The following is a 25,218-nucleotide window of genomic DNA, read 5'->3' as shown; positions in this document are numbered from 1 at the left end:
ACATTGCTGAGAAGAAAAACATGTAGCTAATCTTCAGGGAGAACGTGGGAATCTCGGGAGGTTTGATAAAAATGAATTAGTGGAGTTGGAGAGTCAAGCTTGGTTGTAAACTCACAAAAGCCTTAGCTAGCAAGTATGGAGCAAAATTTAGTTGTCAGACTTTTCATATCTATATTATTAGTTGGAAAATATTTTATTCCCATTTAGATCCTTTACATTGCATAGCCAAATATGGCTAACACAACTGAGCTACAAACACATCATCTGATGAACACCACAGACAGGTAGAATCCGACTGCTGTGTATCAACATTAGTTCAAAAGGTTACTATCTTCATGGGAAGAAATGTGTTTATTGCTTGTTCTGCAGTAAAAAAACTGGTCAGAAAAAATCAGAAGCACTGAATAAATAAATAAAGAGATAGTTATAGAATGTAAGAGAAGGTGCAGATGTTGCAATTTCAAGTGTTTTCCTGTTTATCAGGTCTTTTTAAAGTTGTATATCAGACTATGTATTTTCTAAATTCTGAAATGACTTTAAAGGAAATTGCTATACATTAAACTGGATTAAACAATTTATTAAGAGTTAATGTGCTCTTTAGTCCATGATTTTCCCCCAAAGTGCTAGAAAGTGAAATTGGTAAATTATGGCTAAAATTCAGTTATTTCAAATTAAATGTTTCCTTTGTGCACACCATTGAAAGTTTATTCACAATTCCTTTCAATTCACCATGATCTGTGATTTTGCCTAAATTGAAACTTGCAAAAAAGTAGCTTAAGGGAAACTAATATCCTGCTATTAATCATGCTAATTGTTATTATGTTTGACTCATGGACTTTAACATATGATAGAAGATAGGGATACTATAGGAGAGTGCTACTTGTCATTACATCTATGAACGGAGATCACTTCCATTGTGAAAATGTACCCTTTATATACAGCTAATCCTTGATTTACAATAGCAACTTTTTTAAATAAAGTTGGAAGGGACCTTGGAGATCATCTAGTCCAACCCCCTGCTCTGTCACTAAATAATGAAGTCATAAAGTATGACTGGAATGCTTAACAACAGTCATCCTATACTCATAGGAGGGAGAGGAATATTGCAGGATAATCTTCAATATATTTTCTTTTGGCTTTTCTCCACACCCTGAGGGCACAGATAAACCACCAAGTGGCATCAACGATTCTCAAAGAGTGCTAATGACCAGACGACTGCAAGGAACATAAATTCTTCCATTCCCCACCATTCAATCAGAACTGAAGAAGCTTCTTGGATGAGAAGCAAAACATCTTCAAGGAAAAAAACAGAAAAAATCCAGTTATCGCTTGAAAAAGCATCTTTGGCCCCATCCTTGTTATCCTTACAGAAATCCTTGAAAGCATGGTTGTGCCAGCAGGCTTGGGGATCACAAGAATATGATGATTTACTGAAATGGCTGCATTACTTTTTACATAATTTTTCCCAGCCAACTTGTTACTAATAATATTGTTGATCTTTGCTAATTCTACTTGTTTTAATATTTTGATTTTATGATTATTTTTTAACTGTCTGCTGCCTAGAGTCACTTTTCGATGAGATGTGTGGCTATATAAATGTAATAAATAAATATTGTTTCATAGATTTTTAATGATCATCAAAAGACCAATAGATATACCATAGGTACAGGGATGACCACATTACACTAGTGCCAAATGTCATTAATATTATATGTTAAATTCTTGGAATTAAAAATATTTTTTAATTTTACTCCATTTTGAACTTTTGAGGATTCCTTAATTTAGCTATTAGCATATTTCTGTTTTCATAAATGAATTTAATTTTTTTCTAATGGGAAATGATTAATAAATACAAATTGCTGTTCTTTACTTGATTATACTGAAACAGTTGGTACAGTACTGTGTTTCTGTACAGTACTGTGAAAATAAGACAGGGTCTGCTCCAAAAGACGCAACGGCTTATTTTCTGGTTAAGTCTTATTTTTAGGGAAATATGGTATTAAATGCATCCATCTGGCTGATGATCTTAACTGGGGCTTATTTTGGGAGTTGGGCTTATATTACCAGCTCCTGAAAAATCATGCTAGGGCTTATTTTCCAGTTGGATCTTATTTTCAGGGAAATATGGTATATTCCAAGCTAATTTGACAGAAACTTGTAGGATTATTGTTTTTTACAAGACTTTCTCTTGCACATGTCAATTTATAGGTTCATCACAACAGAATTAGTTTCTTTATAAATGGTTTGGAAGATGACGATACAACCTTTGATTCCAGAATTCTCACAGGGCTAATAGCAGATCCATCTGTTGGTGGCGTATGGAGAATTGGGCAAAATTTAAACGGTGAGTGGTTTTGATGGAAAATCTTGAATGGACAGACATATAATAATAGCTAAAAAAATAGATTGCATGGCAATGCGATGTTCAACAACCTCATTATTATCATTATAGTTCGTCACACAGTTAGCCAGATGTTTAGACTAGATTTCACACTTTTCTCCATCTATTGAACCCTTCCCAAAAACCTGGGATAGGCAGATGTGGATGTTTGATTGTATTAAAGGTATAATTGCAGGATGTAAGCTGTTCCGAGTAAAGCTGCCTTTTATAATTGACTGATGGTAATTTTGTCAATGGTGTCCAAGTGGTGCTCCAAAGGTTTTGGGATTATACCTAAGGAGCCTATTACTATTGATACTTTTTTTGCTTTCTTGCAAAGCATACTTGCCATAGTTATTTTATTTCTATTTGCAGATTTTTTGTCTTTTGTGACCCCCCCCCCAATTCTTTCTCTTCTATTCTGCTGTTTCCAGATACTGCAATGTGCACTATCCAACTCTTTATCTTTCTTATCAACATTTGTTACCTCTGGGTGTTATATGAATGTTTATTGTCTCTTTGAAATCTAAAATCCCAGAGCACTTTTTAGCTTCTTCATTTTCTATGACTTTGTCTATTTTGTGATCCCAGTAGTTCTTGCGATATTCCATACCCACGTTGGTAAGCAGAGTCTCTCAATGTCACTCTGTGGATGAAGGGCATGATTCGTTGTCTTTATTTCAATGGTCTTCCTATCCAGAGTGTAGAGAACAGTGTGAAATCAGAGCTGCCAGTTCTTTAGCTGGTGCTGGCCTTCAAATACAACATGAACGCAGCTTGGATAAAAGAGGTAGAATAAAAATGAAGTTGAAATAAAAAAAATTGTAATAACAGTTTTTCATTATTTCATTTTTCAGATCTTGATACTTTTTTTATTTGCCTCAATTCTTTGTCTTCTATTCTACTATCTCTTGGTATTGACATGTCAATTTTCTACACTTTCTTCTTTTGAACTACTGTTAAAGCTGGTGTATGAGACAAGATCTTATTAGTTTTAGTATTATCTATTTTGCCTCACATCTTTCTCTAGATATATAGATGCTTGATTTATCTTTTCTACTTCTTTTTAACAGAGGCTGCAACAGTAATTTAGAAGTGTTGTTAAAAATAATCCTAAACAAATTATTATGTATGACCACTTCCTAGCTTTGACTACCTGAAGGCAAGCTGATAGTACAGTTGGAAGGAGGTAATCAGCCAGGACAATTCCGAGAACCTCATCCTGTGCAAAAGCAATTGTTCAAATAGATAAATTGGGCAAAAAATATGATCTGTTGGATGAAAAAAAAGGAGAATTTTCACTATAGCAATACTGAGATTTAAAAATAAATAAATTATTCCGTCTATTTTGTAAGCTACTATAGACAAATGATAGAAATATATGTAACTAGACTCTGCAGTCAGAATTTTTTCAAGTCATTATGCTGCAACATGCAGCCTTTTAATAGTGTCATCATACAGTCACTCACTGTACTTAAAATCATGCACTTTATTCACTGCACTTGATACAAGTACTCTGTTTAGAATGTTACTTTAATATAACTATAATTGGCTAAACTTACCTTTTTTTCTTGCATTCAATCATGTCTAATTCTTAAAGATTTCTTGGCAAGGGCTTTTAGAAGCGGTTTGCCATTTCCTCCTTCTAAGGGCTGAGAGAAAGTGATTGTTCCAAGTCACTCAGCTGGCTTTATGGTCAAGGCAGAGCTAGAATTCATGGTCTTCTGATTTCTAGCCTGATGCCTTAGCCACTACACCAAACTGACTCTCAGTTTCCCTTTAGTAGCCATCAATAGCATGGTAATGGAACTCAGTAACTCACCTCTCTCCACCAAGATAAAGTAAAAGCTTGGTCAAGACTATCAGTCAATCTACTTGAAGAGTTGCTTGATGTCTGATTTAAGGGATGGACAAGAGTGAATAGAACAAGCTTGCTATCCTTCCATGGGTGAAGATGTCATTGTTGGAAAGCCAAAAGTGAATTGTTTTTCTAATATTCTAATATCTTCCTTACCTGTGATTAGGTTAGAACTACAAGTTTTCAGAGGATAAATAATAGATTATAGAAACAAATTCTTGTCATGGTGGTGCAGTAGTTAGAATGTGGTATTGCAATATTGCAGCCAGGTGTTCGATTCTGACCAGCTTAAGATTGACTCAGCCTTCCATCTTTCGAGATCAGTAAAATGAGGACCCAGATTGTTGGATGCAGTATGCTGATGCTGTAAACTGCTTAAAGAGGGCTGGAAAGCACTATGAAGCGATTTATAAGTCTAAGTGCGATTGCTATTGTCACATATGTGATTTTACTAATTTTGGCCATCTAATTTTGGCCATCATTCCTCTTCTACTTCAAGTGTTTGGATTGTAAACTATTTTTATTCTGTTTCTACAATAAGAAACTTAAGTTCCCTTTGCCAGTAAAAAAACAAATATTAAAACTTTTGAGAAAGTTTCATTTAGTAAGCTAAGGAAAAGGCATAAGGAAAAAAAAACATGTCTCAGAAATGCCAATGTATTGAAGTAATCCTGAGTGAATATTTGGTGATCCTAAGATTGATCCCCTCCCCCATTTTCTGAACATGGCTGTCAATATAAGGTTTCAGTGATTTTGCAGCTCCCTGAAATTCTATTTGGTGATGAATTGATTCTGCAGATTTATTAAGGCTGAGTATCACTGATCCAGAACAAACTGTAATTTGGAGCCGAGGCCTAAATATATCTGCATCTGGCCTGAAGAAAGTTTGATTTATTCTCAGAAACCACTGAGCTCCTATACATCAAAACTTGAAAGTTTTCTCGTTTCAAAGTGCTTGTGGTTGGCACTGTTATTTTGAATACCAGATACAGAACACTTATGCAAGACAGAAAGAAATCTTAAAAATAAACCTTTAATCTTTATCACGTAAAGAGACACCTACAGTTGTCTCCAGTATATCTCTTCTCTAATTAGAGATGGCACATGGACTGGCTCATTACTTCTGTCTAATGAGCCAGTTTTTCTGCCACCTCTGTAATCAGATAAGGGATAGGTACAAAATGTTCCCATAAAGTTATTATAAATCATTTTAATCAAAAGAATTAAGTTACTGCCCTCCATAGTTTTGTTCAGAACCAAGATGGTTTCATTCAGAAAAGGTAATTGTGCAAGAGAGAGCTCTGTGTGCTGAATTTAAGATTTCCTCAAGCAGCACAGAGTTGTTTTCTGGTTGATGGAACCGGATTATTTATTTATAATGTATTTTTGCAGGTTCAGAGCAATTTGTCGGGAGGATGCAAGATTTCAGATTGTACCAAATGGCCCTTACAAACAGGTAGGGACTTTCTCAATTTTACAAAACTTAAAAATGCAGTGATCAAGATAAAAAAGGTGTAACTATGATAATGTGGTTTCTTGGGCTTTTTTTTTAAGTCATTGGATGTGTAACTATAATTTCATGCAATCTGAATACAAAAAAGGCTTTTAATTGGCTGCATGGATTCAAGCAGTTGTACTTTCAAGATATTAAGCAAGAAATTAAACAAACAAACAAAAGCCCCTGTACGCCAATCACATAATATCCATATGTTGTGAGATTTTCCTAAAGCACAACTGATTTCTTTATGACATCTCCCTAATTCTCATGTAAAACATTCACGCTGAAACACTGTAAACACGCTCAACTGTTTTAGAAAATGGAAAGCCTATGTTTGCCTTCAAAACTTTTGTGCAGTCCCTCCTTCCTTCTCAGTCAAAAATGCCACATTTTATAAGCAGAAGAAATAGATTAGATGAAACATATATCTGCATCTATAATACACATGCAAAGCACTTCCCATAAGACTCTGGTGTGGTGCTTTGAAGATCATACAGCATAAAAAAATAAATAAATGACTGAATGCCTTTGAAAGGATTATTTAGTGTGCCATTACTGTTTGTGTGGTATGTTGGATTGCATTACTGCAAATATTAATTTTTCAAATTCCAGCAATTAGTGACTCATAGCAACAAATTTGTAACAAAAGATATCTCCTTTCCTATTTATAAACTTTTTACCCACAAATTCATGTTAAAACTGGCTGTATTAATATATTTTAGATATTGATGGTTTAAATTTGTCCATATTGCTCTTTAGATAGTGAAACCTGTCCCCAAAAGTGCATAAATAAATTAATAACTTAATAAGCAATAAATCTAAACTCTTATTTTTTAGTGAAAACCAAGAAGTACAATAAAGGACAACTAAACTTAAAATGATTATTTGCACAATAATGTTGAATTTTCAGGTAGTCCATGCTTAACCCCACTCATTCAGTGACAATGAAAGTTATGGCAGCATTGAAAAAGGAGATTTATGACTAGTTCTCAAAGTTCCAGCCATCATAGCACTCCTGCGGTTACACAATAACAATCTGGATGCTTGGCAAGTGTCTCACCCCTATGATAGTTGCAGAATCTTGCAGTCATGTTATTGTCATTGGCAGTCTTTACTGTTGGCTTCCCACAAGCAAAATCAATGGGGAAGCTGGCAGGGAAGGTCTTAAGTTGCTCCAGGAAGCTGTTCGCACTGTCCCCTGCCTGCCACCGCATCAGGAAACACATCATGCCTTACAAGCTGCTTACACGTCTTCCCCACCACACTTGCACCACATGCTGCACCTTGACCTACCTGCTGGCCTGCCTCCAAGCCACCTGGGACTTGCTTAACGACCTGCAATCCTCACTTAATGATAGCAATGGGGAGTGCCCGCACTGCCTTTGCTAAGAGCTGCAGTCACGTGACATTGAGTTTTACGGTCGCATTGCTTAACAAAGAAAACTCTAGTCTCAATTACTATCATTAACTGAGGATTACTTGTGCTTTTCAGTTAAAAGCAGTTCTTTAAAGCCTGTTTGAAAACAGAATGGAGATCAATTAACTTCCATTAGAAAAATCCTTCTGTAAAAACTGGGCCATAATTGAAAACCCTGTGTCTTTTGTGCCTACCAGTCTCGTGGTTTTGTCTGCAAGTCTTTGGATAGGACATTTGTGCATAATCATGTATCTAGGCATTTAAAAATTACCCTTGCTCATTTCTTTGTGATGTGCCTTACTGATTTCTTATTTATTTCTATTATTCTAGAGACATTTTTGAAGTATGGTCTGGAAAATTTCCTCAACTTCGTATTCAATCAGAATGTCGCTGTCCTGGAAGTCACCCAAGGGTACATCCTTTGGTTCAGAGGTATTGCATTCCTAATGGTGCAGACGACACAACTAATGACAGAGTGCTCAGACTAAACCCTGAAGCTCACCCTTTAAGCTATATCAATGATAATGATATTGGAACTACATGGATTTCATCTATATTTAGCACCACTGAACATCTACGTCATGGAGTAACCATCACCATTGACTTAGAAAATGGACAGTTCCAGGTGAGTTTAAAGTTCTCCTTTCTTATCTTCTGTTTTCATTAACAAAACATTCAAGCATATTCCAAATGAAATAAGGATCAATGAAAAATAAATTCTGAGTTAATTATTTTGGTATCATTGGTTTCTCTTGAGTGGAGATAAACACATGACAAGCAGTTTGCTGTAGTAGTTAAAGTCACTGGGCTAGGAACCAAATACCCTGAGTCTCAGTCCTGCTTTATGAATAAAGCCAGCTGGAGACTTTGTACCAGCCTAGGAAGAAAATACACATAGTGCTGGACTTATAACCACAATTGAGCCTAAAATTTCTGTTGCTAAGTGAGACATTTGTTAAGTGAGTTGTGCCCCATGTTATGACCTTTCTTGCCACAGTTGTTACGTGAATCACTGCAGTTATTAAGTTAGTAACATAGTTGTTAAGTGAATCTGGCTTCCCCATTGATTTTGCTTGGCAGAAGGCTGCAAAAGGTGATCACATGACCTTGGGACACAGCAAGAGTCATAAGTATGAAACATTTGCCAAGCGTCTGAATTTTGTTCACATGACCATGGGGATGCTGCAATCAGTCATAAGTGTGAAAAACAATCATAACTCATTTTTTTCAGTGCTGTTGTAACTTTGAATGGTCACTAAATGAATTATTGTAAATTGAGGATTATCTGTAATAGCAAACCACTTTTGAAAAACATTACCAAGAAAATTGCATGGACTTGTCTGCATAGTCACCAGGAGTCAGATTATACAGACACAAAAAGGCAAACATATACATTTTTCATGTTTTTTTTCTCCTATTCTTTAAATGTAATATTTCAGGAATTCAAATAGTTTTTAGATACTCTAAATTAAAAATGTTTTTTAGCACTTTTAGCTCTTTGAAGATTTCCTGTATATTCAGGAATTCCTATCTCCCAATTTTGGGAAATTCTTGTGTGCACACTTGGATTACAAGAGATGCAACCCTGATGCTTGACATATGGCTATTAAGTGTTGCATGGCAGATTGGTACTGGTAAACAACCGATTATTCATGGAAAACTGTCCGCAGGTTCACTGAAGTGGTATGATAAATATAAAGAATTCTGGGTTTTTCCAAACACAGTTTAGAAATCTTGTAATGATGGATAAGGTAGAAAAAAATGTGTATTTGGAACCATTGCAATTTATAATAGTGAATAAAACATATGACAAAAATGACAAAACATATGACAAAAAATATATATCTTCATATCATCTCGAAGTTCCAAAGTCTACAAGAGGCTTCTGTGCTGGATGAAGAAATCTCTATTTATTTTATTTTAATAATAAGGACTCAATTGTTCTGCAAGAAGGTAGACTGAACACAATGTAATAGCATAGGGCAGAACTCCCCAACCTTTCTGGCTTGGCAGCCCAGAAGGAAAGGGAGCAGCAGGGAAATGTGCATGTGCAAATGGATGGGTGCATGACAGTGGCAAGTGGGGCACACGCCTCCACAGTGCATGCTGGCACCCATGCACATGTGCAAATGGGTCACACATACCCATGCCGCATTTGCTGGCACCCGCACGCATGAACAAATGGGCTGCTGGTGCCTGTGTGATGCTGGCTGCAGTGCTAGCGTCCCCATGCATACACAAATGGGGTTACTAGCATCCTCACAGCAGTGCTACTGTGAGTGAGGGGTCTTGCCAGCTATTCCCAGGGCCCAGTGGCCAAGAGGCCATGGACCAGTACCGGGCCATGGACCATAGGTTGGGGATACCTGGCATAGGGTGTAATAAATGCTCAAGAATATAGAGCACTAGAGTTCACTTATGATTACTGAACATATGAGTAGAATATCTATTACATTTTTTATAAGTTTGAATAGTTATTTTTTAAAAAATCTCATATTTTTGTAATTAAAACTTGAATCATTTTTATTGAAATGTTGAACAATAAAGAGTCAGCATGCAACAGGCATAAATGTGAAGTCAACATCTGCAGTAAGTGCAAATGTGAAGTTACTGTTATTGTTCAGAAAAAACAATAACTGATTAGAGAAAATTCAGAAAAGAGATACCAAGAAGAGCTAACTGAATGGTGAGGTGTATGGAAATTGAGCCCTGTGAGGAACATTTAATGGGTATGTTTAGCTCAGAGAAAAGATACCTGAGAGGAGAGGATCATAATCTTTAAATAACTGGAAGTATGTCACACAGAAGAGGGACTGGATTTATTTCCTGTTGGCCTGGGGAGCAGAACCAGAACCAGTGAGTTAAAATTACAAGGAAGTTGCTTTAAGCTAGATGTCAGGATGAATTGGTAGTGGAAACAGGCTGCCATGTGACATGTTGACTTCTCCTTCACTGAAGGTCCTACAACACAGAGTGAAAGGTCAGATCAGACATACTTTTAGGAGATCTTACATTGAGCAGAGGTTTGGATTTTATGACCTTAAAGATTTCTTTTTGATTTTATGTAAGACTTCCAAATCAATTCATATTTTCCTGTTGATTTGCAGGTGTTTTATGTTATAATCCAGTTCTTCAGCCCTCAGCCTGAAGCAATCCGAATACAAAGAAAAAAGCAACCTTCCATTGGTTGGGAAGACTGGCAGTACTTTGCAAGGGACTGTAGTGTATTTGGAATGGAGAATAATGGATCACTGCAATATCCAGATTCTGTAAACTGCTTACAGCTTCCTAGGTATGAATAAGCTTATATTGAATCAAGTTACTGAAATCTTGTATTTGCACAGGCAACATAAACTAGCAGATGCTTCTGTTTTTCCCATATGGCTCTTTGCCCCATGTGGTTTCATTTTTTTTCACACAGTATTTTTATAAAGTAAAAATGATGAGAGGCTACAACCAAAGTTGAACGTCTACTTAGCTATCAATAAACAAACAAACAAACAAACAAACAAAGTAATAAACAAAGTGTGTGTGTTTTACAAAAAGTAAAATGGGAAAACTGACCACATCTGAGAGACTGAGTTTTATTTTTATTATTATTTTTGTCAGGGAGAGAAATCTTGGCTGTTTTGTTAATAATAGTCTTATACTAGCAGGGGGTCTGGCTACTTTGTCCCATTATATCAGTCTGTGCAGGGAAGGTATGTTGCAGACACTGTCAGTTAAACAATGCTGAATGTCAGGGTCCAGGAAAAAAGCCTCCCAGTGGAATCTTGTATTCCCAGAGGTGAGGCAGGCCCCCCACTCTCCCAGCTTTTTGAAAAGGTGTGAAATCATGGCTCTTGCCTGGGGATCACAAGGGAGCACCCCCATTCTTTTAATAAATGTAACATTGTTTTTGATCATTCTTGCTTCTTTTTAAATTTAACTTTTATATACTGTGCTTATATGTTAGTGTTTTATTGTATACCACATGGAATCCCAAAATAAATCAATAAAATTATTAACTAACCCTGCTATGGCAATCATATGAAATCTCCCCCAAAATTGTTTTGAAGAAATTTTGAAAACATGCTTCTCAAGCTCCTAGTGTGACCAATAGCCTTAAATAATTTTCTATGCTGGACTAGCATATTTTGAATCTCATAGCAGCAGCAGCAGCAGCAGCTCACAATTAAGTCCTCCTTCAGGGTGATTATTTGGAAATTAAGTGTTAAAGTGTCTGAGGGCCAGAGTCATAAATTACTTTCAAGAATGCTTCCAAAGTTTGTATTGCCTGCTCTTGGCAAAGACTGCAGCTCTTGACTAGAGAAATGAAAATTACAAGTCCACCTTGGCCATTAAATTCCACCTTGATTATTAGGTCATGATACACAGGCACAGAACTATATTTTCATAGCAAACTATTTGAAAGCAGAGTATTCTTTCCAAGCTCCAAACATATGCATCAACACACATATATAACATCACTTATTTTCTCCACCCCCGCAAACCACATAAATTGCTTAAACAAGTAGAGTAGGGAAGGAGAGAGAGAAAAAATAAGCAATACCTTTAGGCTATCTCTCCTATTCCTGATCTGTTTATTTCACTTCTCCCCCTCCAAGCAGAGAGAAATTACAGGTGAGTAAGCAGACAGTCAGTGGAGAATACACTATTTGTGTAGTGCATTTGGGATTGCTTGTTTTTGATGTGTATTGGTCTTGTATGCCTGCTTACTCTCTTGTAATCCCTTCCTCTCCAATCTCTCTGCTCTGTAAGGGACAGTGGATGAGAAAAAGTATCATTCAGCCTCAGGATAGTGCATACTGATTGTAATGGTGATCGCATGACTGACGAACTGTAAAGGTTGTAAATGTGTGCCTTGATTGCAGAGTTATTTTTTCAGCACTATCATAACTTCAAATGGTCATTGCACAAGGCAGCTGATAAGCAAGGTCTATATTAATGTACAGGGTATTTTTCACCTGACTGTTCATTTCTTAGCCCCACTCTTTGAATGTGGTCTTCAGCATACTATCCAAGATAGTGGTTTCCTGCCCCATTTGAAATATATTATTAAGATGATCTGATCACCACTCTTAAGTCTTTTGTTAAAAAAAAAGTAAATGCCTCCAAAATACTTAGGAGATGAAGAATGTATAAGATATTTAATAGCAACTATTAACAGTATTACATAAATTAATATAAAAGCCAAATGACATTTGCTGGATTCCAACAAATCAATGCATATATTTTAGTAAATAAACTGAAAACTTGATTGTCAGAAGCCTTTAAAGGTGGATAGTTTTAAAGACCAGAAAAGCTTCCAAGATAGGGGGGAAAGTATTTATTTATTTTGTACTTACTGTATTGCCAAAAAAAGCAGAAGTGGGGAAAGAAAGAAAGTGATTTGCACAAAAGCTGCATAGTGAGTGCTTGCCTGCCTTTAGCTTGGTAAATGCATATCTTCACTTTTGAGAATTGTGAATGATTAGCATAGCTTTAAGAAACAACATCTCTGCAGCTACATACTGTTCTAGAATTTTTACAAGAGCGTTGCTTTGCATAAAGTAAATAATAAAACTTTTCTTGCTTGCTTCCCCCCCCCCTTTAAATCTGCAGTTAGCTATAACTCTCTAATTGCAACAGCTCTGAGGACATTTTAGAAAACACTCGGCATCAGGAATGTTTAACACTTGTCTGAAAACCCATCAGGGGCCATTTCACCAGGTGCAATAGCTGTTTGTTTGCCTCTTTCTTCCACCTCCCCTTCTTTTCAATCTTGGCAGACAGGCTATTAAAAGTGTCAGCATTTTCTCTGAACTTCTACACACACCTACATTACTATACAGGAGAAGAGTAAGAGGCTGTTGAAGGTGCATTCATATTCAGTAAAACATAGTTGGCTTACATATTATTCAAAGGGATGGAAAGAAGTAAAAGTTATCAGTATTAACTAGCTCAGCAAAAGGTAATGTTTTGGTAAATAGTCAAAAGTGTATTAAAAACAACAGCCTAGCTTATGAAATAGTGGATCTTCAAAAAAAACCTCAGTGCTAATGTATGAAATGGTGCTACTGTAGAAATGTTTTATAATGGAACAGTGTTTTCCCTTCAATTACATAACATAATAATAGGAGGTGATGCAGGTAAACAATGTTGCATAGGGAGGTTACACCTAATTAAAAAAAATCCAGAAAAATGGACATAGATTTAAAGTACCAAAGGAAGAATTAGCTGATAGGAAATGAGTTACCATTGTGATTTTAAAGCTAAACTTAACAGGACATCTTACTTGTTCTCCTAGATTTAAATACTGTTGATCAGGAAGTATTTGCACATTTGCCATATAATGCTATTTGGATTTTTTTGTTAAAAAAAAATCTATGTTGTGTTGATCTGCAAACAAATTATAGTAGAGAACTATTCATTAAAGGATAAGAATGGACTTAAGTTTCCATCCATTTTCATATCTCTTAAGAAGAAAAGTCTTCATATTTTATTATAATAGATGGCAAAACAATTCCTTATAGGACACACCCAAGAGGTCACCAAGAGCCAAAATTGATTGTAGGGATTTACATCCTAATTGTGAATTAAATCACCAGAAAGGAATCTAAATTATTTATGCATATCCTTGCTAAGTCTAGATAGAATTATTTTAGTGCAAGTAAAATAATTTTAATATATATGGAAATCAGTCATTTTTATGTTTATTTATAATTTTCTCTGGCATATGTTTTATATCTAGTTTTGACTAATCAATGCTAGGTCTACTCATCTGCCTCACTTCTTCTTGGAGTAAGTGGTGACCTCAAGAACCAAACATCTGTATATTTCACAATAGGTTTTATGGAAAATATATACTGGTAGACTTCATTGGCACCCAAATGAAATGTAGCATCCCTTTCAGATTTGCATAGCCTCAATAAAAATCATGTTTCAAAAATTTATACATGTGTATTATGCCATATTTCTAAAAATAACTGTGTGGTTCTATAAAGCAGGTGGCTGCACATTAAGAAATTTGCTTCTACATTAGTAACTAAACCCTAATGGCTGATCAGTGTGGTGAAACCTCTTCCTTTCATACTGTATCTCTGCCCTGTATACCATGATCTTGAGTCCTATTTATAGGAGGTAGGAGTTGGGGACAGTTTTATCAGTGAGTCCAAACAAAAAAAATGTGCTGTTATTTCCCATAGAATTGTTAGAGTTGTTGATTTCACTGTCAAAAAGAGAAGTCAGGGAAAAGATCATTGTTTTTCTCTTAAAATGAACTAGATCTGCTTAGTGGATTAACTAAGTGCCAGTTGTGTTTTTGTTATGAATCACAAAATTATAGCTCCATGATATGTTTTGAATGAAGTCCCATCAGGATGCAGCTCAAATTCAGCTTTCACTTAGGTTTCCTGAACCCAATGGAGGGAGTTTTGGAACGGATATGAGTAATTCAATTGAAAGTTAATAATAACAGGAAGATAGATTGTTTAATATTGGGAATAGCAAAACCAACAATTCAGGTTGAAGATTTACATAATATGTCATTGCATTTCTGATAAAGGATCCTGTATGTACTTTGGGAATTCTGAAATTGTCCTTTATTGAAGAAATCTAGGAACAGTAGTGGCCCACATAATTTTTAAGCTGGTAAATCAGGTATGATTCTATCTAGTGTAATTAGAAGTTGGCCCAGTTAGGTAAGCACAAGTGACATCCAGTGAAAATAACAATAATCCACCATGGGCCTGCTATTAATGATTATTGAGAAATTTTGGTTAATGTAGAATGCAACCATCTGGATGTTGCTGGAAGAAAAACAGTTGGTTTATGGGATACCTGTGTTGCACCAGCTGTACCGTGTTTCTAAGCTAACATTTAAAATATGTTTAACCTTTAACTCTTTAACCAATTTAAGGGAAAATTATTTGAAAGACGATTTCTGCTAGTAACACCATAACAATCAGATCACTAAGGTCAGCAATAGGATTTTCTCTGAAGCTGGTCAGACTGGAGGACACAAGGAAATAAAGCCTGTTGCTTCTTACCTCTGGAATAGGCTAGCTAGGAGAAGAAAATTGACAAGACCCTAAAGACTCTCATTGCCATGGTCTTTGCTTAAATCAGGGCAGAATGTGATTTTTTTAAAAAAACAATGTTTAAAAAGTCAGCTGTTTTATTTTCACTAGTTTTGACTATTTGTTTTTTTGTTATTGTATTCTAAATTCTGTCTTGGGAGAGATTGTAATCTGAAACAAAGATTCATATTGTTTTAAATAAGTATGATGCCTTCATTCTAGCGCTTGGGATTTTCATCAGGTTCCATTTTTTCCCATGGCTAAAAAATTGTTATATTTAAACAACCACACAATTTCTCAAAACCCTGAAAATTTGGGGACATTCTTTTTTTTTCTGTGTTTCAATAGCCATACTCCATATTCCAATGGAAATATTACTTTCAGTGTTCTTAATCCGGAACCAAATCATCGGCCAGGATATAATGATTTCTACAATACACCATCACTTCAAGAGTTTGTCAAAGTCTCAAAAATTAAGATTCATCTATTTGACCAGTATCACACTACTATGCCATGGGTTAATGCTGGACATAGATACTATGGAATTGATGAAATTACAATCAGTGGGAGGTAAGTTGTATAACATTCCTATTAAAATTGAGTTTTGGGATAAAAGATCACCATGGTATTATATACATGCAAATGAGAATGTAGTCTTATGGCTGTGTGCAGTGTTTTGGACACAAAGTAAAAAAAAAATGCTTTGCAACAAGTGGGGATATGAATAGAGCCCCTATCTATCTTGAAAGCAGTCACATCTTTTCCTGGGAGCAAATACATGCCATCCTCAATTGCCACACAATCTCAGGAAAAAAATATGTTTGTATAAGGAATTGCAGACAGCTCTGAAACATCTTTTTCACTTTAAGATTTGAAACACTATGCAGCCTTATATAATATAGCACTCCAGTGTTGATTTCTAATCTAAAATGGCTTGACTAATTTCCATCTTTCATATTTCATTCATCAATAATGTTTACCTTTTGGATTTGATCATTCATATGAAGAGGTATATCTGCTTTAAAGTGGCTCTACTACCATATTTTCAATTTTTATTATAGTGTCTCATCTATGGCAGTTGTAACGGGTTTAGTAATGAACAAAATTCTTTGTCTTGGCTAGTTTTTCGTCTTAAAAATGAGGCTTCTGTCAGCAAAAAAATTGTTATGTTAGCTATGACTGACAGTTTTATTGTATATGGTAAGTCACAAGTCTGGTTGAAGGCATAATTACACCCTGTAAATAAAATGCAAATTAAGTAATGGCTGGTCTCCAGTGAAAGATGTGTTATTTTTTTTTTTTTTTTTACAGCTTGGGAATTTATGTTTAAGAGAAAAATACAATAAGCCAGACTTCTTTAGGGAGCAAATTTTATCTATTGTTATTTGAATACAGTATCTATTTTATTATAATTTCAGTGTAATATTTCTTTTAATTATTTTAACTGAATTTTGGAGAACTAGGACACTATCTTTGAATAAGTGAATTAAATAAATATAATTTTTGTTCTATAAATGAAATGTCTATATAGGTGCACATTTTCAATGGGATTTGGGGGATACTGACAATAAAAGAATAGTCTCAACAAGTAATCCACATAATGAATTGTTCTGAAACCCCACTGAAATCCAGCTGAAAGATGCAGTTAAATATAAGTTAATTTCTTTGGAACTTAAGCATGACCAATTTTATTAGGATTGTACAATTATAAACACAAACATTCCATGTATAGTTAGCAAGTAAACAATAATAATTGACCTTTCCAGTAGCTTTTCCCATTCACTCAAACTGGATGGTGTGTTCCATGATATACTGTACTGTATGTCCATATAGCAGTGCAGATGGAGACATCTTATTGTTGTTGTTTTTCACATTAGCAAGGATTGAATTATCTATTTATCTTGAAATACATAATTAAACATAATTTAATCTATTTTAAGGATTTTTCATTATGTATATGAAAATATACATAATGTATATTTACCTTCAGCTGTCATTTTTTTCCTTACTACAAGTTGTTGCAGTAAATAAATAAAATATATTGCCATTTGTGCTATTAGTAGAGTTATATTAGTATATATCATTACCAGTTGTATGCCTTATTTGGAATTTGGCACCTATGGAAAATACAGAGCTATAATTAAAATTGTTATTACTTCTAGGTCTTGTTCCATGAATATGTAGCTTGAAAAGAGAGCGTTTCATCAAAAACTGTGAAAATAAATTGAAGGAAATAATGCGTTTAAGAAGTTGTGAAATTACAGATGGAAGGGTTAATGTTGAAAACACAGGTGTTAACTCTAATTAATAATTAGGGGTTTGATCTACACAGTACATAATGAAAGCACATAATGTGCATTTGATCACTTAATAGTTGGTCTGCAAGATGTCCTGTCAATTTATTCCCTTTGAAAGCAGCACATATTTGACATTTATAAATGCTGAATCAAGAGAGACATGGAATAGTTTCTACACTTAATTGAGCCTTTTCTGAGATGGTTATCTTTAACAGAAGCAGACAGTTACATTCAAGACAATGTAAAAACAATAACTGGAAGGTGCCCTTTCAAATTATATATCACCCTTATCCAACACGTTGCCCTCCAGGTACATTGGTACTGCAAGTTCTGGAATTCCTAGTCAGTTTTTCTTCTCAAAAGCTGTATTGTTTTACAGATGTAATTGCTTTGGCCATGCTGATCATTGTGATACAAGTCATAGTCCATACAAATGTCTCTGCTCCAAGGAAAGCTACACAGAAGGCAACAATGTAAGTTTTATTCCAAATGTGCTTCACCTCAAATCCCAATTTTCAAAATCTGAAGTTTTGATTTAGAATCTTGTGAGACAATTAATGATTCGTATTGGATTTTAATTCTATTAGCTTCTTGCTACTTCAAATAATCCCATTAATGAATTCCACAACCAGCAGGAAGCTTTCCAGATGCTGATCACAAAATGGAAATTTTAAAAAGTATCATCTTTGATATTGTTGGCCAAGTGGTTCAGAAGGGGTAAGAACTTTGTTTGTTTAAAAAGGATATATTTTAAGCAAAACCTTTATGTTTGTATAAAGGCAATCTGGATATAATTAAAATCTTTATTTGGTATCTTTTTAACATTTGTCTGTACAACTTCAGACATGAAATTTGAACACAGATCTTGTCCCATTCAGCACTGAGAGGAGTGTTTTTGAATAGTAAGGGCACAACTGCTTCACCAAATATTACTGTAATTGAAGAGAAAGGAAGAGCGGCATTCAAAACCATTAACCAAAAGCAAATATTTATAGTATGCAAAGGGCAGGAGATGTTCAAAGGGTGAGAATTGTATGAAAATTAATGTTAATTGTATATGAATGCCATACATTAGTTTATGATCTTTATTAGGAGCTCTATTAGGGATAGCAACAATTACACAGGTAGTAAATTGAAGTTACCAAGTAATTACATCTTTTGTGCACTAATCAAATCTGGTACAAACTTATCTACAATGAGTTCTTTTTCTATGAGAAAAGTAGAACCTCTCCCTCACTAGGGAGAGCAGCTAAGGATATCTCTTATTGTTTTTCTATTCTAAAGTATGCCCTAAGAGGGGGTAAGCACAAGCATTCCCTCAAAGCAGCACAGTCATCTACTGATGTTCATCCTTTCATAGCTTACCGCCATGAGGGATTTCTGCTCTTGCAGCGAATATAGTTCACTGGGATAGGTCTACAAAACTATTCATGTCTTCAGATTATTAGACCACAAAGGAAAGGAGGCAAGCCATCACTGAAATCTTATTATCATTGCAGTAACAACTCTATCAAGATATAAACAATCTTGTCTACTTCAGTTTATTATGGTCAATCTGTCCTGGAATCTTAATATCTGGTGCTCGTGGGCATCTCCAGCTCATACTTTTCAAAGAGGGGGAGGGTTTGTTCCCCCGTCTTGTACATAACCCGTGCTCTGCACAATACTCAATTCTGGCCACGTGTAGTACTTACAGCAGAAAGATACAATTCTTAATAATTATTTTTCCATTCAGTTGTATCTATCAATTTATATATACAGGAATAATTTATATAGGAACTATATATAGGATAGTTCCTATATATACATAGGAACTATAATTTATATAGTTTAATTAACAGTTAATTTATAAGCTTTTAGTAGTTGTGGTGGAACAGTAGTTAGAATGCAGTATTGCAGGCTAATTCTGCTCACTGCTAGAGTTTGATCCTGACTGGCTCAAGGTTGATTCAGCCTTCCATCCTTCTGAGGTCAGTAAAATGAGGACCCAGACTGTTGGGGGCAATAGGCTGACTCTGTAAACAGAGAGGCGATATATAAGTGCTGTTGCTACCAATCACCTTAAATAACCACAGAGCAAATGTTCTTAATTCAGAATGATCAATGTAGTAAGTTTTAGCCCAGGTAAAGTGGAAAAAGAGCTTAGCGCTAGCCAACTCCTCTCTCACCAAGTTAAAAGTTGATTAGAAGGTGCTGGAAGCTGAAGGACATTTTGGGAGAAGACTGATGACTAGAAAGCAAGCCTTTCTCAGGAATCTCCTCTCTGTCCTGTTGGCAACTTTTTCTAGCATCTCACAAAGTCCAGGGTTTTTCAAAGGAATTTGACTCTGCTCTGAGTTCTGGTTCAGGATTGGGCCTAGTAAACATCCATCTATCTTTAGAGCTGTTAAGATTGTTCAGAGCAGCCCATTTAGTATCTGACAATGGCCATTTCCCAGAGTAGGAACAATTCTTGTCTTACTTTCTTCCTATGATCTTTTTTACATTCTTCACATCCTATTGTTTGTGTGTGTGTGTCTTTCCACGTGTGGGTGTGCTTTATTTAAACAATGTATATGTCCATATCATATCAGTTACTCTTGGCAATGAATGGGATTACAACTGAAAGACAACCCAATACAATTTGTTAAAAAAAGAGAAACAACTCTCAATATAACACATTCCACATCTAAAAGCATTCCATATTCACAATCAGTAAAAATAAAAAAGACAACCAAACTAATCAGCTAGCAGGACTTGCTTAACAACTTGGTCCAAATACCCAAAGGAAGAACAAAGCTTTTAATGCCTTGAAAAATGCCACTGGTGTTGCGGCCATTTGGATTTCTGGAGGGAACTTGGTCCACCAGGTAGGGACTGCTACAGAGAAGGCAGTTTTCTCAGATCCCACAAGAAACAGAGTATTTAGTGCAGGGGTATAGTGCGGGCTGGATACATTATGCAGAAGCCACACCCACCCCAGCTCCGACAATGCGAAAAAAGTCATGATACATCATGACACATCACGTGATGTAGCGAGTTGGATACCTGTGATTTAGTGCATTAACACTGGGATCTCAGTAGAACCTAGTTTCTACATAGGAATCTTTGAAGCTGCTTTTAGTTTAAATTTTTGAATTAAGTCCATTGCAAACACATAAGCAAGGTCTGATTTGTTTATTTTTTTTATTTCTTCCAAAAGTCTTAAGATTCATCTCCCCCCCCTTTTTTTTCTTCACAGGATTTTTTAGTATCAATTATCAAAAGTAAAGCTTTAAGGTGAATAACAATCTTAAGAAGAAAACACTGAATTATGTTTTATACAATGTACAGTATTATACTTAGTCTGTATGGGTTTTTGTTGGGAAATTAAAATAAGTCTCAGTTGCAAGGATCTTAGAATAAGAAAAAATGCAGCAGTATAAAGAAAACAGTGAAAAGGAAGGGGAGACCTTATTCTTGTTTTTAATATGGCTGAAATATTCAGTTAACAACACTAAATGCCTTATAGGATCTTTTCTGAAGTCTTATTATAGAATGTCTTGGAAGATTTGTATTGTTCATATCTTTTATTAAGCTGAAAATCAGTTTATTCTAGTTAAAGTGTGGATAGTCAAATCCTTTCCCCCCTCTTATTTGATTTCCTACTGTTGTTTGCTGAGGCTGTACTGGTTGTAGCAGTGCCATGCTGTTTGCTGCTGTTATTTGTTTAAAATACTTTAAACTGCTTCTATACAAGTTTGAGTGCATCTTTTTGGGAAAATTACTAAATGAATAACTAGGGTACAAAGATAAAAGTGGATTATTTCCCTCATCTCAACATACCCATCCATTTACAAGTGTTTCATTCATTCATTCATTCATTCATTTGTTCATTCGTTCATTCATTCATTCATTCAGTGCTTTATGGGCTCAAGATTTTGCAAGAAACAACAAAGCAAAAGTGCAGCAATTCTAAATGCTAAATGTGATTTTGGTTACCTTAGGGCTGATTGGCAGATCCAGTGATTTCCGTGTTTTTCTGTTCAGATCTCTTGAGTAGCTCTCTTCTGATAATAAGTTCACATGAACTCAATCCTTGTGTTAAATATAGAATTACTGTTGAGCATCCCCTCCCTCTTAAATCATGTTTGGGATGTCGCTCACAAGCCAGTCTTCATGGATACAATTCTATTGTCTCTAGACAATCATTGTATATCTTTGAATAACCAGCTATTTATTGACAATTCAGCATATCTTTACAAAGTTGAGGAGCTGCTTAGTTTTATGTTCAAAGGTATTGCCTGAACAGGCATTGTTTGTGGTAGATCAGGAGAGAGAGAGATAGTAATTGTTTACATATGGGAGTAATTTTCAGATTTTGTGGACTGCCAAATTAATTCAGTAAGTGTAGTTATAACACCATGCTTTATCTGTGCACCCAAAAGTTGGGAGCCCTGAATGTACATTTCCTTGCATAATTTGATTATGTGGAATACTTTTCTTTTCTTTGGTTGACTACAATCAATCCTCAAAAGATATTTTTTCTACTTTAATAATTGGCCAATCCAAGTGCAATTAAATAACATAGGAAGAGATAATTTAAACTTTGGAGCAGTACTTCAACAGCAGCTGCAGTTTAAGCTATCTAATTATGTCTTCTCCATCTTGAGACACGTTGCATTCCTATTTAAATTGTAATAATTCTTTCTAAACATTTATAGACATATGCAGCAGAATATATTCAAATTTATGATACATTGTGAATATTTTGTCCTCTTTTGGGTGAAGCATAAGTTGCCACTTTCCAGCGTGTTGAAAGTGCCAAAACACAATGCAGTGATATTTTTGTAGAAAAAGCACATACCTTTTTAAGCTTGGTAAACCTAATTTCATCTCCTAGTTTTAGACTTTGTCACACATTGTGGTCAGCTTTTAGCAACTTGGTCACACTATTCCAGTATAATGGTCACACAATTCCAGTGGATTTGTGAGAGGGCATTTAACAGGATAATTATACCAAAGAGTTTGAAAAAGGAGTGAAAAGCTTGCAGGTGTACATGCAGAAAAGACTGAAGGAAGTTATTGCAAGTTTTTGGCTTGAAGTGTTTTATATTAGTTTTTAAAAGACTGTTAAAACTTCTAAAAATCAATGAGGGGGGAAATATAAAGAATAGAAGAGTACTATTACAAATTGCTGTCAACAAAAAATGATATATTACGTGTGTATGTGTATAATGTTTTGTTGTGTTTTGTTTTGTTTTGTTGGTCTAAAATAAAAATTAAAAAAAAACTTCTAAAAATCAGCTTGATTCTTCTAATTTGTAAAAGGTTGCTACAATGATGGTCCATCACAAAAATGATTTTTTTTTCTAAATAAGTCTTTTCGAAATGCAAGTTGATGCTGTCTTTTTAATTGGAACAAGTATCATGAAGTGGCACTTTATCAGAGTTAATTATAAATATTTAATATAATCTGGAGTTCACCAAGTACTCTGTTGAGACTCATGATTCTGTATGAAAACAAGTTAAATTAGTGCCCTACCATTTTTTGTTTGGAGTCATTCTTTTTGGTGGTTTCCACAGCTATTGCAGTTCTAATCACAGTTAATCTACTGTGGCTGTATTTAAAAAGCTTAAATAATCCTTCCTTCATAGTAAGAAGAATGTGCTTCTTGCATGCAGTTTTGGTCCCAGTGATAAAAACAAAATGCATCATGTTATTGCAGATTGCAGTTTACACATTTCAAACCATTTCCTAACCATTTTTTAAATATGTAGCACTAATTCTAAGCTTTTAGACGTTGAATGATTTCTTATCTACATTCCTGAATATATATAAATACATAAGTAAATCTGCATGTGGGCATGTAGCATATATATGAGTCATAAATAGATAAGAGATTAATATGATCACTAAAACCAATCCATTAAATAAAATTAAATTGCACAAAATAATAACAGACATAAATAATTGACAGCCATTCCAATACAATGCATTCTGCACCCCAAAGTCTTGGCACATGTACCCATCTCAGTCGTGAGGGACCAATTCTGACCTTGGGTTGGGGACATGTCATTCCATAAGATTGGGGCAGATGTTGACAAGGCTTGTTGAATCCTTACCTCCTGGGCTCCCTTAGCGGGAATCTTCAACATGCCTTTTTAGCATAAGCCCTACTGAGAGAAGTTGGTCCTCCAGATACCAAGCATATAAACTATAACAACACTTTGAAAAACACCTGTATCAACTGGAGTTTTTGAATAGTCTTCACAGGCAGTGTGTTTAAGCATTCCATCTTGTTGGGATTCAGCCTAATCCTGAGTAATTTGCGAGCTTTACAGCAGATTTTGGCTGAGAATTAAAATAAAGTGTAAGTATGAAAAAAATAATAATTTTTAATCTGTAAGGTCATGTCAGTTCTTCAAGTTTCATTCTCATTCAAGTTTGAGTCCAGACCCTGAAGACTTTTATGAAGATATATTTTTCTCTGTTCTGATTTTTTGACCATTTATTTTTATTTTAATTACATGCTTTAGGAAATTTTACACTCAAATGTGTGTTGATAGGCTTGGCTGGTTACTTTTTAAACTATAGATGGACTCAATGTAATGTTAATTACTGTACATTAATTTTGCAAGTTTCAGTTCTGTAATTCCCAGCATGCTGGCTGGGGATTTTTGAGAGTAGAACTTCACAGATCCAACTGGTACCCTGAGTAGATTATTGGAGACATAGAGGTGGGCCCAAAATATAGACTATTTTGGTAAACAGTTAATTTACTGTTTCCTACACATAAAAATGCAGTTTAAGAATTTTGATAACAACCATACCCATGCTATCATTAATAGGACTATTTAATTTCTGTTACCATATCTGTATCTTCTGCTATGTCATAACCATGGATATGACATGCATAATTTAACTGCTTATTAATAAACTAGCCATTTTTGTATAAAAATAGCAAAAACTGCTTAGCCAAACAATTTAACGAGAGCTTCATATCCATGGAAGAGTACTATATTTATATACAAAGCTATTTTTTCTTCCAGGTGATACAATATGTAGGTGCATCTTTTTCAAATATATTGAATGAAACAAAATGCTTCAGGTGTGGTTGTCAAAACAAAAGTATGCATGAATGAAAGTAAATACCTTTAAATGGATTGTCCAAACCATTTCTGACATACAATGAAGACCAAAATAGATTATACGAGAAATTTTATGAGCTGAAAATTTTTGAATATTTTTTTCAAGATTTTGGGTTTTCCCCAAAAACTCATCCCTGGCAAACTGATTTAATTTCACAGGCCATAGATCCCAGATTTCTAAAATAATTTGTGGAAAGTATTCACTGAAATAGCAAGGTGCAATCTCGAATATTTAAAGACTGCATTTCCAGACGATCTGCTAGAGGAACTATTGCGTTAGCAAAAAATTTGGTTGTTATCCCACAGGAATGCAATTTACTTCGCACAGCTGATGAAAATCTGTGAGATCTTCATTTCAAATAGCCAATTAAAATTGAAGTTGTCAGAGTTTTCTCGAGATGAGCAAGTTAGCATACTGAAAAGAAATTAAAGAAGCTCTTACATAGGTTAGAGAAATGTACAGTGACCAAATAAATATACTAACATTTTATGTAGCTGACTAAAGTCTGTGTAATGCCTAATGGGAAAGGTTCTTTCTGCATTATTTAAAATGGCTGTCTGAACCCATAGCCCCGGGGGAATTAAATATGAATTTCAT

General features: G+C 35.0%; 1 protein-coding gene across 25 annotated transcripts in view; it reads left to right on the top strand.

Annotated features, from left to right (window-relative positions):
• Positions 1–25,218, top strand: part of USH2A (usherin) — a 466,524-nt gene that overhangs the window by 37,913 nt on the left and 403,393 nt on the right. For 23 of the 25 annotated variants that reach the window (XR_005555900.1, XM_039336254.1, XM_039336301.1 and 20 more), the window contains exons 4-9: positions 2,209–2,344; positions 5,631–5,694; positions 7,484–7,778; positions 10,261–10,445; positions 15,562–15,783; positions 17,890–17,983. Coding sequence is in view for 24 of the 25 variants with exons in the window: in XM_039336254.1 (XP_039192188.1) it covers positions 2,209–2,344; positions 5,631–5,694; positions 7,484–7,778; positions 10,261–10,445; positions 15,562–15,783; positions 17,890–17,983 (996 nt within the window). In the remaining variant the exon portion in view is untranslated. The remainder of the gene's footprint in view (positions 1–2,208; positions 2,345–5,630; positions 5,695–7,483; positions 7,779–10,260; positions 10,446–15,561; positions 15,784–17,889; positions 17,984–25,218) is intronic. The other 2 variants (XM_039336192.1, XM_039336282.1) reach the window with 2 other exon arrangements.

This window comes from Crotalus tigris, unplaced genomic scaffold (genome assembly GCF_016545835.1).
Source record: "Crotalus tigris isolate CLP2741 ecotype Arizona unplaced genomic scaffold, ASM1654583v1 scf7180000017546.9332058, whole genome shotgun sequence".
Lineage (NCBI taxonomy): Eukaryota > Metazoa > Chordata > Lepidosauria > Squamata > Viperidae > Crotalus > Crotalus tigris.
Note: the sequence above shows the minus strand (reverse complement) of the source record. Positions and strands in the feature narration are given on the sequence as shown.